The sequence below is a fragment of the Alligator mississippiensis genome, chromosome 13 (genome assembly GCF_030867095.1).
Source record: "Alligator mississippiensis isolate rAllMis1 chromosome 13, rAllMis1, whole genome shotgun sequence".
In the NCBI taxonomy this organism is placed as follows: Eukaryota; Metazoa; Chordata; order Crocodylia; family Alligatoridae; genus Alligator; species Alligator mississippiensis.
This window is the reverse complement of record NC_081836.1, coordinates 42,517,690-42,536,724: the sequence shown is the minus strand read 5'-3', so window position 1 is coordinate 42,536,724 and position 19,035 is coordinate 42,517,690. Positions and strand designations below refer to the sequence as shown.

Sequence of the window (19,035 nt, the reverse complement as noted above, 5' to 3'; positions counted from 1 at the left end):
ATGTTTTTAAAAATGTTTAACTATATTAGGAAAAAAAACCCCTGTCTTTCATTGTTAGATTCCTGACTTCTCAAAGTACTATTTTAATGACAGCATTTAAAAACATTTCAAGACAGTAAAGTTTTACACTTGGAAATTTCTAGTCAATTCAGAAAAACAAAAATCAAAGAATTTAACTTAATTTTTACACTGGTTTAAGATTTAAGGAATTGTTCCATTTTGGTTTTGTTTACTTGGTTGGAAAAAAAAAAAAAGTTGTCTAAAACTCTCCGATTTCCCAGGAAAAAAAAAAAGCCCAGAGGTTTGCAGACATAATAAAATTTATTTAAATTTCATGCATTACGGTAGCTACAAGTGTAGTCATATGAAACTGAAGGACAACAACTTGCTCTGTCCGTACAATGTAGCCTTAAGTGAAATGAATGGGAATTTCCACAGTTACAAAGAAACAAAAAGGGTAAACCTGTTTAAGTTTTGGAATTCTGTGAACTGCAGCAGAGTCTCTTTTTTTCACCTGTAAACTTTTTGAGGAAGGGATGGGCTCACCAATATTTAGCTGTACAACTTCAAAATATTTAGTTTATTCTGAAGAAGCTTGGAATAAACTTTTAATCTAATAATGGAGAAATCTATTAATACTTTGGGAAGTAAAAAGTCCATTCATTTTCATTCTAATGGTTAAAATCAGGATGGTAATTGTAAGCCAGTTCACTTTCAAATTATAACTAAAAAGGTTTTGTTTTGTAGCTCCTTCAAGTTGTATTGAGGAAAATTCATTTTGAACCAGTTTTGTTTTTACTTTCTCAAGAAAACTCTTCACTAGCCCACACAAGCTTAAATTGCTCTGATATGCAAAAATTTACAGACTGTGCTTGATTCTGCCCCCTCTCAAATTTCAGTATGTGCAAATTCTTAGGGATTAAAATAATCTCTCCCCTTCTCAACTCAGACTGATCTTTAAAACAGCAAGGATTATCCAGCCTTCTAACTTAGTGAATTGAGTAATTTATAGTTCCTAGCACTTTTTTACTGGCCCAGTTCTCCCACAAAGTGTAGCTCTTACGAATGCTAACAGGCACTATTGCCACAATTCTCTTGTTTTTGCAAGTTCCAACGATTTACTGGTTGTTAACATTTTCTGCGGTTAAGAATTTTAATTATGCTGTACTTTATAACGACACAATATGTAGTTCTAGCATTCAAAACCAACTTACTGTGTCTAAGTAAACGAGTCAAGTCAACCTAACTTTGCTGTAGATATAAAGAGATATAAAGCTAATGAAGATGCCACATTTGCATGAAGGTATTTAATTTTAAGAATGTATTAAAGACCAAAAGGAAGGGGTAAAACTAATTCCTTTAATACAAACTTGGTCAACTGCCCAATTGCCTCATTTAAAACTGTGTGTGTGGGGAGGCTGAGGAGTTTAGAAAAGTCCAAGTAATCAAACATTTAGGTTACTTGGAAAGTTAAAAAGCTAATGCAACAGTGTCACATCTGGATAAAAAACATTATTCCAAAGCAATTCAAATACCGAAAAGGATTTCAAATTGAATAGTTTATTAACATGGTAGATGTCTTTGTAACATGTGCACACACACTCGCACACTCCAAATGATCTGCCTGGAAAAAGGTGTCTTAACATGTTGGGGGAAATTAAACATTAAAAATCCTTTAGATTTTCATAATTATAGGCAATTATGTCCACATCACTTACAAAGCTATTGCCGAATCTTTCCAAGGAAGCAGAATTTGGGAGGAAAAAAACCCCTTTTTGGGAAAATTCAACAGTGGCATAGCAGAGCTCTCAATATGAGAAAGCTGACATAATGTGGACCTTTGCTGTGAAATTTGTCTTTGCAAAATATGGGGAAAAGTTTATCAATGGGCAGAAAATAAGAAGGCGGTGTGAAGTAGGCTTTTGCAGAGTCAATTTTCCTCACAGTATTGTGCAGGGTCATCGAGAAAAATGCTTAGTCCTTCTCTGGAACCAGTTTCAGAACTTTTCCAATTGCAATGGTCTTACCTAAACCCAGAAAAAAAACACTTGTATTAGGTCTGTGAGCAATGCACATACTTCCAGAAGCATAAAAGCTTCCATGAAACATGCAAACTCTTCATATCACAAATGCACTTCCACAACACTTAACAGAAGGCAGGGCAGGGGAGTACCTTAGACACCAACTCATTCAGAGCTTTAATAGTGGTATAATTACTCACCACTCAGAAAAAGTGGTAGTGTACATTCATCTAACTCAGGACTATCTAACTGGTGGACTTTATGCAAGCCCATAGGGCCCTGTTCAGCTGCTTTTTCCCCTAGTACTCTGGCTGCAACAACCATCAGGGGCTCTAAGCTCCCCCTTAGTCTTCTGGCTGCCACTTCCTGCCCCTGCCCCAGGACAGCACAGCAAGGGGAACAGAGGGTGAGTTGGGGAGGGGGACGGGACAGGACACGACACGTGGGTGTGTGGTGCAGAAGCAGGGGGGTTGTGTGCCCATGCTGTGTGCAGAGGGCTGTGTATGTGCATGCCCCTGTGTGTGCTTGCACAGGCATGAAATGCAGCAGCAGGGGCAGCAATGGGGGGCACTCTACAGGGCGTGCAGCCCCTGGCTGCTTGGAAGTTGAACAGCCCTGATCTAAAAACTTTTAAAGGTTTCAACAGAGGAATTTGTTTCAGTGTGCTCTAACATGTACTAATCGAAGATGCCAGCTTTGCAAGGGCATGTTCCAGGACTAGGTAACAGAAAGAATTTTAGAGGTCAGAAATGGTCATCTCTTAGAAGTAAAGCCTACTATTTCTGGAAGCAGTTTTCTAAGTTTCTTTTGGGAAGCATATTCTTGCAAACAAAGATTGCCTTAAGCCATGTTTTTAACTCACCTAATCTTTGGTGCAAGAGTTATTTGGGATAACTACTGTTTCTTGCTTGTTTGAATTTCAACTAGTAGATGGACTACCAGTGAAGTTCTGTGCTAAAATTTACCAAAACTACTGGCTTCACATTAAATTGTCTCGAATCGTCTGACTTGAAGTACAAATAAGTGGACTGACTAATTAAAGAGACAAACTTTTCTTTAATGCAGGTGCATCATGGCAATCAATCCCCTCAGTTATTTGACGTAGGAAACTAAGTGGAAAGCATTCCACCGCTCTTCACTAAGATGGAGTGTTATGGAGTCACATCCATCAGTTTGATACTCTTAGGATCAAGGAAAAGTAGGCCTGGAAGAGACTTCATGAAATCAGCTAGTCCAGCCCTTTGCTCAAGGCAGAATCATGCCTGGACTAAGCCATCCTAGTTAAGTGTCTGTCTAACTTGCTTTTGAAAAAAAAGAGTTAGTATTCCACAAGTTCCCTAGGTAGCCTGTTCCAATGCTCAACTATCATCATAGTGAGAAAGTGAGTAGAGATAGTGAAAATGAGAAAAAGAGCCTCCTAATCTCCGTCTTAAGTTATCTCTGCTGTAGTTTGAGCTCCTGGTTTTGTCCTCTACAGCCACAGAATGGCCTACTTCCACTTTCTTTGTAACTGCTCTTCAGGTATTAGAAGACTTGTTAAGTCCCTCCCTCAACTTCTCTTTTCCAGACTAAATAATCCTAGTTCTTTCAGCCTTTCCTTGTAAATCATGTTTTCCAGGCCTCTAATATTTTTTTGTTGCTTACTGCTGAACTCTTACCAAAATGTCCACATCTTTCTTGAAGTATGGGGCCAAAACTAGACAGTACTCTAGATGAGGCCTCATCAGTGCCAAAGAGAACAGAAAAATAATGTTTCTTCATTTGTAAGCAACATTCCTATTGATACAACAAAGTTGACTACTAGCTTTTTTGGAATGAGCACATAAATTTAGCTTATGGTCCATTGAAACACCAGTCCTTTTTCACTACACTGCAACATAGCTAATCATTCCTCCAATCTGTATTTGGGCAGGAAATTATTCCATTCTAAGTGTAGGGCTTTGAACTCAACCTTGCTGAATTTTATTCAGATTGATTTCTGACCATTTCTCTAGTTTATCTAGGTCATTCTGAATCCTAGCCCTGCCCTCCAGAATGTGAGCAATTCTACTCAAGTGGTTGTCATCCACAAATAAGCTAAGTGTACACTCAATCCCATCTTCCAACTCACTGATTGTTTTCACCGCAAAGAATCACAAGCTAAAGATGAACAAACCAACTTGAAATAAAACTGGCTTGCAAAGTGTAAATCTGATGCCTTAAACTGTGCTACATAAAATACAGGAGACAACCAAGAACTGCACTATACAAGTGAATAAACTTGTGAAAAAATTTGAAACTTGTGAAAAAATTTGGCATAAACTTAACTGGAGCTATAGATAACATGCAGTTATTTTCCAACAGCTGAACATGAAAGGAAGCTTAACTCAGTAATGAATCTGCACTTTGGGGCCACTGAAGATTAGATATAATTCAAGTAAGGCTTTCAGTCCACTTTTAGGGTTGCTACAAGTACTGCTATCAACTAGCAAATGACATCAGGGTCTCTTAAGAGAAGTCTATTTCACCTTAGTAGCTATAACTCAAATACCTTGGTTTATTATCCCACTCCTAGGATATTGCTTGTTTAATTAATACAGAAAGGTCTTCCCTAATGAGGAATCCCATTTGGAGGCAGTAATGCCCAAATACATCCTTGCAAATCATGATTGACATTTGTCTGGGGGAAAAAACCCTGAGACACTTGTATTAAACCCGACAGAAATATCCCCAAATCCTTGATTTGAGAGGTAGTTGGGTCTTAGGTCACTGTTAAAACAAATATAACAGAAGCCATATTTTACATATCCCTACCTAACCTTGGACTCACCCCTGGTGGAACTACTGAAGTATGCAATACAAGAGCCCTGCTATCCTGTAACCTGAAGAGAACTTAATACTGTTTAATTAAATCCATAAAAACAATCTTTTAAACTTGTGATGTTCAAATGAGTGTCTTCAGTAAATATTCAAAATACATGGCTGAAGACAAGAGTTCTGCTGGTTATTCAAAACCAGGCTTGTTTCCTACTGCTCCCTATTATCTTTAGGACCTGATACTTTTGACAGCACAGTCGTCCCCTCTCTGGATGCTGTACAATGGAATAGCTGTCTTGCAGCAGGATGAACAGTAGAAAATTATATACAGATGAACTTTCCTTAAGGACAACAATTAGCCAGATTTCTGTGCATGATATTTCTTATTCTAAGCACATGAAAATCCATGCATCTATACAGACACTAAGTGTAACTGTAGATAAAGTACTCTTACCCTCATCTCTTAAGGTAAAGCGACCCATTTGAGGGAAATCTTTGAATGTCTCAAGGCAGATGGTTCCTGCTGTCCTTAAACGAGCAATGCATACTTGATCTTGTTTCACAAAACGGGGTCGCGTCTTACTTTTTTCTCCTGTTTTTTTGTCTACCAAACAGATTAAGGCCTAGAAAAGGAAAAGAAAGTAATTATGTTAGTTATTTGGTAAACACACTTGCTTATGCGACTACCCTGCAAATTTCCATAGTTAAAAAGCAACCCCCCAAAAACAAAAAAAACCTGTTATTTTTCCCTCAAGTTTTCCTTTCCTTTGGTGACGTGAAAAAACCACAAATTACGAATAAAATAAACTTCTGGGAGGACAACTTGAAAGTGACATCCTCTTATTTTTGTTTTAATTTAGGCTAGAAAAATGTTCAGACTAAAATATGAAATTGTTTCCCCTTATGATTTGAAGCATACCAGCTTACATAACTTTCAAAGTATTTTTGTATCGACATTCCAGGTTAAAATAAGACTCACTGTTATCTCGACTTCTTCAATACAGGTGTGAATGTGCAGCACCGCGTTATAACCTGGGCAGATGATGGATTTGTGCTCAATTATCACTATCTGTAAATTACATAAAAATGAATAATCATTTTCTTCATGTAGCATGTCCTAAAGAAGCAAGCTAACCACATAAGGATTAATTCCCCAATGCATGTTTCCATCTAGAAACTTCACACAACAGGCATTATTACTGGAGAACACATTTCAGTAGAAAATGCAAAATCTAATTAGAGAACAAGGAAATTATCAAATAGTTTATAACATGGAAGAACGTTGCACCACTAAAAAAAATAACCGAACAGTATGAAAACAGAATTTTGCTTTAAGCTTAATGAATTCTAAAATCTTATTCAGGGTAAAATAGAGGTGCACTGATACATCATCAGTTCATACTGCATTGGCACTGATGCAAGGAAAATTGACATTAATCGGCATTTTTGGCTAATGTAGCTGATAATTTCACCAGTAAGTGTGTATGTGCACAGCTGTAGTATGTACATAGCCAGGAGTGCAGCCTGGCAGCTTGGAGAGCAGCATCCAGCCAGTAAGCCTGTGGAGGTAGGGGAGGGAAGGGGTGTGGGGCGGGCAGATCGAGGCTCCTGCAATGAGGGAGGGAGTGGGGCAGGGGCACATACCGCACAGCTGGGGCAGGAGGTGGAGCTGTGGCTCTGGCTCATCTGGGCGTGCATCCCCAGGGGAGGCACAGGGGACACGTGCCCCCCGGATCTGCGTAGGGTGAAGGTGGGCTGCCTGCTGCACGTTCGAGGCTGGGGCTGCACCGAATTCTGGGATGGCTATAGCCTACCCTGTAGCTCTCCTCCCAGCACCACTGCGGCTTGCTCTGTCTTGAGAGCAGCATGGGCCTGGAAAGAGCTCGGTGCAGCCCCGGCCCCGAGCATGCAGTGGGCAGCCCGCCCTAGCCCCGTGCACGGATCCGGGGGATACATGCCCCTCATACCTCCCCCAGGGGTGTGTGCAGTGGTGAGAGCTGCTCTTGCCGCCCCCCCCCCCCCCCCAATGAGCCACGGCTGTCCTGTACCCCGCACCCTGACTGTACAGCCCCTGCCCCCAACCCCACTCCCTTCCTCCCCACAGGGGCCTCAATCTACCCCCCGCCCCCCTTCCTGCCCGACTTACCAGCTGGACACTGCTCTCCAAACTGCTGGGCTGCATATTGGCAATCAGATTGGTATCGGACGATATGGCTGGTTAATTATTGGCCATCTTCACTGGCCCACAATATCTTTATTGTTGCATCCCTAGGGTAAAACCTGTCCTAAGAATAAGGTCTACAACCTGATCATGACTGAGTAGTGTTTAAATCTTGGATTTAGATTTATGAAGTCATAATGTATGTATGCATGGGTAAGATCTATATAGAAATGTCACTTTTGAGAAATGCTCTTATATTACATCATATCAGTTGTGAAAAAAAAGTAAATTTAAAACGACAGGCAAATTTGTTTTAAACTAAAAGATAAAATATAATGTATGTAAAATATTCTTGGTCTTAATATAATGTATGTATATAATATTACCTATGTTTAAGATATATTTTTAAATATTACTTGCATTAAAACCTACCCAATTATAAGAATAAAATAAATCTGTGTCTGTATCCAAACACCACAGGGGATTGTCCTTCTTCAGTTATTAGAGATACATACCCATTACTTATGCACAATATTAAGATTACATACAATTAGACATTACTACAGACCACCCAACCAAGGGGAAGAGCTAGACTGCTCTAGGTCAGCTCATGGAGGTAATTAGGTCAAAGGACGTGGTTATCGTGGGTGACCTGAACTTTCCAGACATCTGCTGGGAAGAGCAGTCAGCTAGGTCTGACCGCTCACGTTGGTTCCTAGCCGAGATACAGTACCTCCATCTAACCCACGAGGTACACAGCCCCACCAGGGGAGACGCCTTGTTGGATCTGGTACTGTCCACAGGCGATGACCTGGTGAGGGGTCTGCAGGTGCTCGACCACCTGGGCGACAGTGATCATCGCCTGCTGGAATTCACCATCCAGCACAAGGTGGCAAAGGCCTGCAGCAAGACAGCAGCCCTGGACTTCAGGAGGGCAGATTTCAATGAGGTAAGGAGAATAGTTGGGGAGGCACTGAGGTCCTGGAGGAGAGAGGAGTCGAATGTCCAAGAAGGGTGGCTGTTCCTTAAGGAGACGATCCTCCAAGCCCGAAAGGAGGTAATCCCAGCACGGATCAAAGGGGGCAAGAGGGCGCAAAAGCCCCCATGGCACACCAAAAGCATACAGGAACGTCTCCTAGCTAAAAAGGAGGTGTACACTCAATGGAAGGAAGGGGCCACCACCAGGGAGGACTATACCTTGGTTGCTTAGGGCTGTAGGGGGGCAGTCAGGAAGGCCAAGGTGGAGATGGAACTGGGCCTAGCTACCCAGATCAAGGACAACAAGAAGTCCTTTTTTAAATACGTAGAGGGTAAAAAGAAGGTACCGGGTAACGTGGGGCCTCTGCAGGACACGCTAGGAAATCTGGTTGTCACACCAGACAACAAAGCTAACCTATTTAACAATTTCTTTGCCTCCATTTTTCTGAGCAGGGACCAGGTCACCCCCCCCACCCCCACCGGGACCCCCGTAGACCCCTGGGGAGGCGCACCCAGGCCTAGGGTCTGTGAGGATCTAGTCAGGGAACTTCTGGAGGGACTGGACATATTTAAATCAGCAGGTTCTGATGATCTCCATCCCAGAGTGCTGAGGGAATTAGCAGAGGTCATTGCGGGACCCCTGGCACGGCTTTACGAGCACTCATGGTGCTCTGGCAAGGTGCCAGAGGACTGGAAAATGGCCAGTGTGGTTTCCATTTTTAGAAAAGGGAGGAAGGAGGACCCAGGAAACTACAGGCCAGTCAGTTTTACCTCGATCCTGGGTAAGCTTTTTGAGAGAATTATCCTGGCGCATGTCCGCGAGGGGCAGCAGGGGAGGTTATGCTTAGGGGCAACCAACACGGGTTCATTAGAGGCAGGTCCTGTCAGAACAACCTGGTGGCCTTCTATGACCAGGTCACAAAATCCTTAGATGTAGGGGTAGCTGTGGACGTAGTCTTTCTGGACTTTAGGAAGGCCTTCGACACTGTCTCTCACCCCATTCTCATTAAAAAACTAGGAGACTGTGGCGTGGAAAACTATACAGTCAAACGGGTCACTAGTGGGCTGGAGGGCCGCACCCAGAGAGTGGTGGTGGACAGGTCTTATTCAACCTGGAGGGATGTGGGCAGTGGGGTTCCGCAGGGCACGGTCCTCCTCGGGCCTGCACTGTTCAACATCTTCATCAGCAACTGGGGAGGGGGGGGGGGGGAGCGTAAAAAGCACCCTGTTCAAATTTGCTGACGATAAGATGTGGGGGGAAGTGGGCACGCTAGAAGGGAAGAATAGGCTGCAATCGGACCTAGACAGGTTACAGGGGTGGGCAGATGAGAACAGGATGGGTTTCAACACTGACAAATGCAAGGTATTGCACCTGGGCGGGAAGAACGAGCAGCATACCTACAGGCTGGGGAACTCCCTTCTCATCAGTACAGAGGCAGAAAAGGATCTTGGAGTCATTACTGATACCAAAATGAACATGGGCTGACAGTGTGGGGACACAGTCAGGAAGGCCAACTGTACCTTGTGATGCATCCACAGATGCATCTCAAGCAGGAGGTGATCCTCCCCCTTTCTGCGACACTGGTCAGGCCACAGCTGGGAGTACTGCGCCCAGCTCTGGGCGCCGCACTTCAGGAGGGATGTGGACAACATGGAGAGGGGTCCAGAGGAGGGCCACTTGCATGATCAGAGGTCAGCAGGGCAGGCCCTACGTGGAGAGGCTATGGGACCTGAACCTGTTCAGCCTCCACAAGAGAAGGCTGAGGGGGGGAATCTAGTGAACATTTAACAAACTAGTCAGGGGGGACCAGAAGACATTGGGAGAGTCCCTGTTCCCCCACGCACTACCAGGAGTGACAAGAAATAACGGTCACAAGCTGGCAGAGTAGATTTAGGCTAGACATCAGGAGGCACTACTTCACTGTCAGGGTGGCTAGGATCTGGAACCAACTTCCCAGAGAAGTGGTGCTGGCTCCTACCCTGGGGGTCTTTAAGAGGAAGCTGGATGAACACCTTGCTGGGGTCGTTTGACCCCAGTACTCTTTCCTGCCATGGCAGGGGGTCAGACTTGATCTGCTCAGGTCCCTTCCGACCCTACCAACTATGAAACTGTGAAACCATAAAAGACTAACAATGCAATATTAACTTTATCATCAAAATATTTAAAAATGTGTTATTCCATTTACCTGCCAAACCCCAAATTGTAATTTTACTTATTTCAGTAAAATGGTCATTAAAGTTCCCTACAATGTATAGCAACAGTAAAGGGAAATAGAATTCAAGTCAAATCTCAGCAATTCATTATTATGTAACTAAATAACATTTTCTTTAAAAAAAAAAAAGTATCAGAAATTAGGATTGACTGAGTCAGTACAGGCAAAGTCTATTTTAATGTCATCACCATCATTACTAGAATTATATTTCAGTTGCTGTACTACCTGGGCATCAAATGTGCGTCCAGAATGACACAGGTTATTAGGGTCACAGAGTATAAATCCTGGAAGAATCTCTTCTTCTTCAATTCCTTTCAGTCTGATCTTCAGATTTTCACCTGGGGCTACTGAATCAGTTTCTACATCATCAGAAAGGATTCCAAGAACTTCCACGTTGTGCTTAAAGAAAGCAAGATTGGAGTTTGCTGATATGAAACATTTAATGCACTTATTAACAACAAAAATCACTCATACAAGTATATATTAGAGCTATACAAGCTGTTAGATACTTTGCTTTACAAGACTGGTTTGTAATATAGCAATAAGTGTGATGAACCTCACAACTGCATAAAAACAAACGAGCTTCCTTGCATCAGTCAACTATTAAAAATACACATACATCCAGCACATTTATACCCCACTATATTCTAATTGATACAATATTGTGGCATTAGTTCAGATTCCATCAATAGTAAGTTTCAAAAGGGTTTCACCAAGCCAGACAGCCACTTCTTTCTCTATAAATTGTTGCTGAAAGCATGAATCCAAAGCAATACATAATTTTCATCCGTTTTGTGGCATGTATGCCACTCATATAGAATGCAACACATCTGCATAAATCTTAGTTTGAACATTACCATGGCAAAAGCTTTAAAAAGGCAGAGAAAGCCAATTTTCCAAAGGCCAAGAGAAATCCATAACACTAAGCAAGGTTTAACACATGGCTATTAAAGTACATTTTTAGATGCTGATCAAGTCATTTACTCTAAAACAAGCTAGTTATGGCCCTTAAAACACTTCTAAATATGAAGGTGAAGATCTGCTATACCTTGTTTGGCATCATCACAAGCTGCTGTCCTTTGCAAATTGAGCCTGATTCCAGCTTTCCCAGGACCACAGTGCCCATATCCTTTTTTATAAAGATTAGAAAAATTTACACCATTAAAAAGTTGCTTTCCTTAATGGACTTCTCTATTTTTCTACTTAATCATAAACAGAGTCAATTCAAATACATCAAATGAGTTAAAACTACTGCATTTAAGGCTCCCTCTACATGTGCAGGTAAAGGCACAATGGGATTTAATGTATGATCCACACAATCATGCTTCTTGCTATGCCACATGCAAGGTAGGAGGTCTGATTGTGGGATCATGTATTAGATTCCATCATGCCTTATTGCCAGGCTCCCTCTGCACCAGCAAGAAGTTCCCATGGCTGAGGATGGGCTCTGTTGAGGGACTTCCAATTGCATGGGTCCCCCATGCACCCCTGAGCTTGGAGAATCACAGTTGCCACAATCCCCCCAGGCTCAGGGATGCATGAAACCTCCAGGCCTGGGGCATCACAGCTACTGCAATCCCCCAGGCTCAGGGGTTTCACATACCCTCAGGGCAGCCAGAAACCCTGGCTCCTGGTCCTGCTACCCAAAATCCAAAGCTGTGGGATTCTGGGTCCCTGTGCGGCCAGAACCCAGGGCTGGCAGCTTCTGTGGCTGAGTCCCCATCAGTTGCAGGGATTGGCTGGGCAAGGTGCATCCCTGCAGCTGACAAGGCTCCCAGCCGCAAGGGAGACCCTGTTACATGTGCAAATAAAACTCACTAGCAACCAGCTATAAAGTTAGTGCACATTTTCGAGGTCTAACTTTATAGCTGGTTGGAGCTTTTTATAGGTGTGATAACTACTTTGCACATGTAGCTGGTCTCAAGTTAACTGTGCAATTAGCCAGGTAATTGTGTACTACCTGTAATGTGTAGAGGGTGCCCAAGTTATTACCTTCCAGTAGGAGAAGCCTCTAAAGCAATATTAAAACAGATTCTTAAAATAAAACATCTCTTCCTTTCAGTCAGTTCTGTAGTTCTAATTAATTAATTAAAACAGAAGGACAGGTATGCTTAACTGTTGCCCCTACCTCCCAAAACCCTACCCACCACCAGAAAAGAAAAGAAAACAAACCAGTGAAATGCATGGTCCATCTAGTTATGGAGAACAGAACTAACTGAATCCTAGTATTTTTATTTTTACCTTGTATTTATCGACAATTGGCAGCCTGATTGGTCCATCAACTGAGCGGTTGAAGTTTGGCAAATTATCCAGATACGGAATAAATGGTAATCCTCTAGAAAAGTAAAGGCATTCATTCAGATATATTCATGTGGTTTAAAACTAAGAAAAAGTTCAGCTTGATTCAATGACCCAAGGAAAAAGGCCCAACTAAAGAACTTAAAACAAAATCCTTAACACGACAAACATGACCATCATTTACGTCCATGTTAGCAGAACTCAAAAATGGTCCTGCAAAGTGTTAATATTGTTTGCATTCACAGCATGCAATTAAGCTCTCTCACTTTCATCTCACTTAAGTCTCTTCTGAAAGTGAGAGATTCATGAAGAGAGATTCATCTCTCACTTTCTCTCTCACCTTGCACATGTAGCTGGTCTCAAGTTAAAACTGCCCTGGACTGCCTGACCCTCTGCGCCTTGTACTGAGCCATAAGTGAAGTCACAGGGGCTAAATAACTTTCTTAGAACTCCAACCATATCTACATGCAGCTAACTCTTCAGAGCTGTGCAACAAGTGACAGCAGAAGTCTTGTATAAAACTAGAGGTGCACTGATATATCAGTCTGATATCAGATCAGTAACGATTATAGACCAGTTCATTATCTTGAGAATCTTGCTAGGCAGGCTAAATCTGTTCCAGAAGTGTGGGCACAGAGAGCTACTTCTAAATGTGTTTTTATTAACATTGTTTAATTGCCCTGAACCATATTGGCAAACATAGTATTAAGTGGGGACTGGGCTTGTAGCCAATTACGTTAAAGTTCTATATAAACTATTATTTACTCTAGCCACACATCCAACATGAAACTACTAGAAAACCCTGGAAGTAGCAGACCATTTTCAGAACCTCAGAAGGCAAAGAAAATGTTATAGCTTGTGAATAGTTTTGCAATAAAATCTTTCTGCAGTTAACCAAATGCTTGTTTTATTCACTTATCAGACTGGTTTGTATTCCCTCCTGCCCTGATCATCTTCTTTCAAGCGTATACTAGCCAAAAATATTGGAAATGACTAAAATACATCAAGTTATATTTTTGCTTAACTTTATTGCAGCAATGTCTTTACAGAACTATTACCAACTCCCCAACTTGTTAGTAAACATTATGATACGTACATATACCAAGGACAGAAGTCCGATTGTTCTTTAAGATTTGCTCCAGTCAATCCTGAGCAGGGCATGAAGTGAATATCTTTTTTGGGATTGAAGCCAACTTTCTTTAAAAATGGCACCAGTTTTTCTTTACATTCCTCATATCTGTTAAAAAAATTGATAAGCATATCATCATTTATGCCATTTTAATAACAATAACTTTCAAATAGAAAAATAGTATACCAAGTCCTGAAACAAAATATATTAAAAAATTCAGTGTAAAAAAGCAGTTAAAGGTGAATGTACATATAATTCCTTAAAATCCTCCTCAAAACATTTTTTGGTGATGTTTATAAAAAAAACTCGATAGAGGTAGTAGCAGCTTGCAAGCTGAAATCCCTGCCTTGCCTGCAGACCAAAACTGTCCTAATATTTTCCCAATCTGCATTAATCTGTTGCCTCTTTTCTTAGAAGCTGTAAGCTAGTTTGGAGAAAGATTGTATTTCTGTCCTATGTGTTGTTCAGGTCATGGCACAATGGGGCCCTGGGTTCATAACCAGAACTTCTACGCACCAGTGTAAAACAAAGTAACCCTGTCTGTTGCTTCATAGGATAACAGTTTATGTGAATCTCTTTATATCTGTTGAGGGAAGTGGAGATGCAGGGAATGGTGCAGGGATTGGGGAAAGGGCAGACAAGACATGGGGATACAAGGGGTAGGCTGCAGGGGGGAGTAGGGGATGGGGGCAAGTACAGGCAGGGGTGAAGGTACAGAGGGCAGGCACAGAGGAGCAGACAATGGGCTTGGCCCCTCACCCCCTATTCTACTGTTTAGGAAAGTATTCAGTTATAAAACAGGCACTAAAATTAGTTATGATGAATAAGGAACCATAAATAAGAACTGAATAAAAACATAACAGATGTTTGAGCTCCATGTGGGGAGACACTCAGTTAGGTTCCTCCGAGAGCTGAAAACTGTGTCCTAGACTGCCTGTCCCCCTACGCCTTGTACTGAGCCATAAGTGAAGTCACAGGGGCTAAATAACTTTCTTAGAACTCCAACCATGTCCACATTCAGCTAACTCTTCAGAGCCGTGAGACAAGTGACAGCAGAAACCTTGTATACAGCTAGAGGTGCACTGATATATCGGTCTGATATTGGATCGGTACCGATATAAAGAAATCTTGCTGTATCGAATATTGTCTGGATGGGGCTGATAATTTGGCGATAAATGCCCATGCTGCATGCAGCTGCAGTGCAGTACTCAGGAAGCAAGGAGCACAGTCAGCAACATGGAGAGCTGCAGTTCCAGTTGGTAAGTCTAGTGTGGTGGAAGGGGAGGGGGGAGGGAAGGGGCTTGGGCAGGGCAGATCAGTGCCTCCCGTGGTGAGGGAGGGGGCAGGCACTGCAGAGGTGCGGTGGTGGGCAGAGCTGTGGCGGGGGAGGGGGCACACAGCGGCGCGCGGCGTTAGCTCCCGCCGCTGCTGGCATCCCAGGGGCGGGAGGGCATGCCCTGTGGATCTGCACAGGGTGGGACAGGCTGTGTAGGGCTCTTCTCGGCAGACACTGGGCTTGGACCAGGCGCTGGTGGCACTGGGTGGCTGGCGGCAGCGGCGCTAGGAGTAAAGCAGCAACAAAATTTGCGGTAGATGCAGCATCCTCCCAGAGCCACCGGCACCCGCTCCGAGCCCAGCCCTCACCGAGAAGAGCCCCTCATAGCCCTGGCTGCAGCCCGCCCTGCCCCATGCAGATCCGGGGGGCACACGCCCCACCATGCCCTCCTGGGGCACAAGCAGCAGCAGAAGCCACCTCCCCCTCCACAGGCCACAGCCCCTACCCCTGCCCCCTCCCTCACTGTGGGGGGGGGGCATTGATCTGTGCCCCCCCCCAAGCCTCTTCCCTCCCCCCTCCACTTCCACCACACTGGACCTATCAGCTGGAGGCAGCTGTATCAGAAATCAGATTGGTAAAGCCGACATGAAACACATTCCCCATCTCCATTTCCTCAAAGATTTTCTTCAGGGAGGGATAAGGTGGTCTAAATTTATTTCTAGACAAATCATGGCTTGTTTTTCAAACCACGGTATCTTCCTAATTCAGACTGCCTTCTCTAATGCTGGCTGCTATCACAGCTAATACAGGTGCCCTGCTGTATAAGCATGCTTGTTATTTTTCTTACTCTTGCCCAATACTTTCTGTGCATCTGTGATGCTTCCATTTTATCCCTTCTGTGAATTCTTGTCGTGTTTTCTCTCTGTTGTCGAGCTGGGGGAACTTCCTGAAAAGCTAGTTCTCATGGATAGTAAGCACCTTAACACCTTTTGACCCAAGTTGTTCCCGCTTCCACAGATTAGCATTAAAATGTAATTACTGACTACCGTCACTGGTCTGGGAGGGACTTAACAAAAGTCTAGTCAAGGAGGACTGTGCACAGAAGCATTAAAACACTTCATAATAGTAACCAGAACTCTTAAGCTGTGCACATACAAATAATTTCCCAATCATGGTAGGAGATACTTTTTCACATGTGGCCAGAAGGCACTCAGCAGAGATTAGTGGTGCAGAGATTAGTGGTGCATCCTTTCCCTGCATGGGAGACTCCAGGGAAGAAGGGTGAAGTAGAGTCTCTCTCTCTCATACTCTACAGCAGCCAGGCAGCTCTGGAAAAGGAGAGGCATAACCTCTCCAGGTATGTTTTAGCTTTCACTTTTGCTACCAGAAGCTAATAAGAAAACCAGAGCCTTGCAACAGGTCTGCCAGACACAAAATTGATAAATGTCCAATCACTCAGTTATGTGAGCATAAGGAGGAAGGAAAGGAGGGAGGGCTGACTGCTGGGGTGCTCATCTTTTTTATCTATTTTTGTTTGGGCAATGTCTGGACACTTTTTCCAAGCTATGGCCATGAACAACTTTACTATAACTCACTGTCTCATTTGCTTCTCAGCCTCTCATGACAAAACTTCAAAGCACGATAGGAACATATTTAAATTCCTGACAATTTGATCTATTTTACTTGTTCAACAACATTTATTTTAAGTGCATTACCTATCACTGCTCTGTGTGTCTACTGTAACATTAGTATATATAAAATTCACCAGAACTCAGTCCAGGGGAGATAAGAAAGCACATTTAAAATGAAGACTGAGAATGGCCCTTTCGCTATATAGTTGTATTCAAATTAGTGCAAAAGTGTGTGGAAGCACTGGAAACAGAACTATAGATCCCGAGTCACTTTCTCTCCAACTTTCAATGTATTTAAAATCTTGCAAGCTATCAGTGAAGCTTGCTGTTGGAACTTGTGATTTTGTTAAATATGGCTGCATATAAGCCTTAAAAAGATATTATCTACTTTGACAGTGGGGGTGTTTGTTTTTGATAATACCTATTGTAAATCAATCCTTTTTCCAACCAAACTGGACTTCTACCAAAAAATTATATTGAACTGCATACATTTCCAGTTAAAACAATTTAGCTATACAAGAAGAAAAAAGAGACTAATTTTTATATTAGAAACTCACCTTTCATTACTCCAGTTTACCGTTGGATCATCCATTTTATTAATAAGAACTATTAAATGTTTTACACCTGCTGTCTTTGCTAACATGGCATGTTCTCTTGTTTGTCCACCTTTTTCAAATCCAGTTTCAAACTCGCCTTTTCTTGCAGAAATAACCTAATTAAATAAAAAAAAAGATTTTATGTTGCATTGAAGTTAATAATGAAATGACATTCTAGTTAGGATAAAGAACAATGCATGATAATATCATAAGTTCCGTAGGCAGGTTAAGGTTGCCTAAACTGAAAACAAAAAACTCAGAAAATGTATCAATTTGCGATATTACAATCTTAGGCCCCTTCTACATGTTACATATATTATACAATTAATCAGCTGATTGTGCAGTTTATTTAGACTGGCTACACATACAAATGAACTATCACACCATGAAAAGGTCCATCCAGCTATGTTAGAGCTGGAAAATGTGTAGAAACTTCATAGCTGGTTTCTATTCAGCTTTAATTTGCACATGTGGCAGGGTCTCCCCCTGCAGCTGTCAGCTGATGGGGCTCCCAGCCACACAGGGAAATCCTGCTCAGCCGGGGCTGAGAGTTCTGCAGCTGAGGGGACACTCTGCCCCAGAACTGCCCCAGGGCTGCCAGGAGGAAGAGTCCTACAGCTGGTGGGGCTGGTGGCTGCACCCCATGTGCTGTCAGGGTGGAGAGTCCTGCCATTGACAGAACTCTTGGCCCCAGCAGCCAAGGGGCGCTGTTGGGGCTGAGAGTCCCATCAGTTGCAGGACTCTTGGTCCCAGTAGCAGTGGGGTGCTGCTGAAACTGAGAGTTATGCCACTCGTCGCAGCGGGAGTTTGCTATCTTCCGGTACACAGGGAGCCCAAGATGTCGATTCCAGGCTCCCGCTGTACCAGCAATAAGGTGTGATAGGATCTGATGTTGGATCCCGCATGGCAGAGGCACGACTGCCTGGATCACATATTGGATCCCATTGCACCTTTGCCTGCATGCGTAGAAGTATCATTCTGCTTGGGCTTTAACATTTATAACATTGCAAAACAGTAACATAATGAAATATTGGGGGCGGAGGGGAGGACTTTAAATAGGCTGTAAAACACTAATTTAACTCTGAAAACATTTTACCATGACACAAATGAACTTAGCAGAACTGAATTACAGATATGAATACCATATTTTCTCATATACAAAATGCACTTTTCACCTCCAAAAACAGCTGCTGAAAATTGGGGTACACATTATAAGTGAGGAAATACAGTAAAAACACTTCCTGCTGCTTACAGTTTTTCTGGGTCAAGGCAAAAATAACTGCATACAACCCACAGGGAGCAGAACTATAGAGCAGGCTCAGCTCCCTACCTCTGCTGCTCAATTACTTACTACAAGCAAGGAACATTTTTCTTCTGCCTTTCAAAAACAAGGTGTATATCTTATTCTAGGTGGCACGCAAGAAAATATGGGAAACTGCAACATTAAGGTTTAAACTTAAAATGTCACAATTGTCCACAAAATATAACACTTATCTACGCAAATCCAATAGACTTAAATTGCAAAATTAATCACAAATAAAGTTCAATTTGCTTCTCTTACCAGCACAGCCAGATCAGCTTGAGAAGCTCCACCAATCATATTGGGAACAAAGCTCTTATGTCCTGGGGCATCTAAAATTGTGAAGTGTTTTTTCTCTGTTTCAAAATAGGCCCGACCGACTTCTACTGTTTTACCTTTGTCTCGTTCTTCCTGGTTTGTGTCTAAGGCCCAAGACAGGTACCTAATACACACAATGTAAATCTGCATTAACGTTTACTAACATAAAGGTTGTTTTTAAAATTCTCTCAAACACATTTTGTACAAAGAACAGTATGTAACTTTTACCATGTTATGTTGCATCAAAATAGCTATACGTAAGTTAAGACTGAGAAGATGTCATACCAACAATGTTGGTATACCTATACAGCAGGGGTG

At 42.5% G+C, this 19,035-nt stretch overlaps 1 protein-coding gene across 1 annotated transcript in view; it reads right to left on the bottom strand.

Annotated features, from left to right (window-relative positions):
* Positions 1-302: 302 nt before the first annotated feature.
* Positions 303-19,035, bottom strand: part of GSPT1 (G1 to S phase transition 1) — a 41,621-nt gene continuing 22,888 nt past the window's right edge. The window contains exons 7-15 of the mRNA XM_059716582.1: positions 18,661-18,841; positions 17,061-17,215; positions 13,564-13,704; positions 12,411-12,504; positions 11,218-11,298; positions 10,395-10,568; positions 5,797-5,886; positions 5,272-5,440; positions 303-2,027 (exon numbers count right to left, since the gene is read on the bottom strand). Coding sequence (XP_059572565.1) covers positions 1,975-2,027; positions 5,272-5,440; positions 5,797-5,886; positions 10,395-10,568; positions 11,218-11,298; positions 12,411-12,504; positions 13,564-13,704; positions 17,061-17,215; positions 18,661-18,841 — 1,138 coding nt within the window. The 3' untranslated portion in view covers positions 303-1,974. The remainder of the gene's footprint in view (positions 2,028-5,271; positions 5,441-5,796; positions 5,887-10,394; positions 10,569-11,217; positions 11,299-12,410; positions 12,505-13,563; positions 13,705-17,060; positions 17,216-18,660; positions 18,842-19,035) is intronic.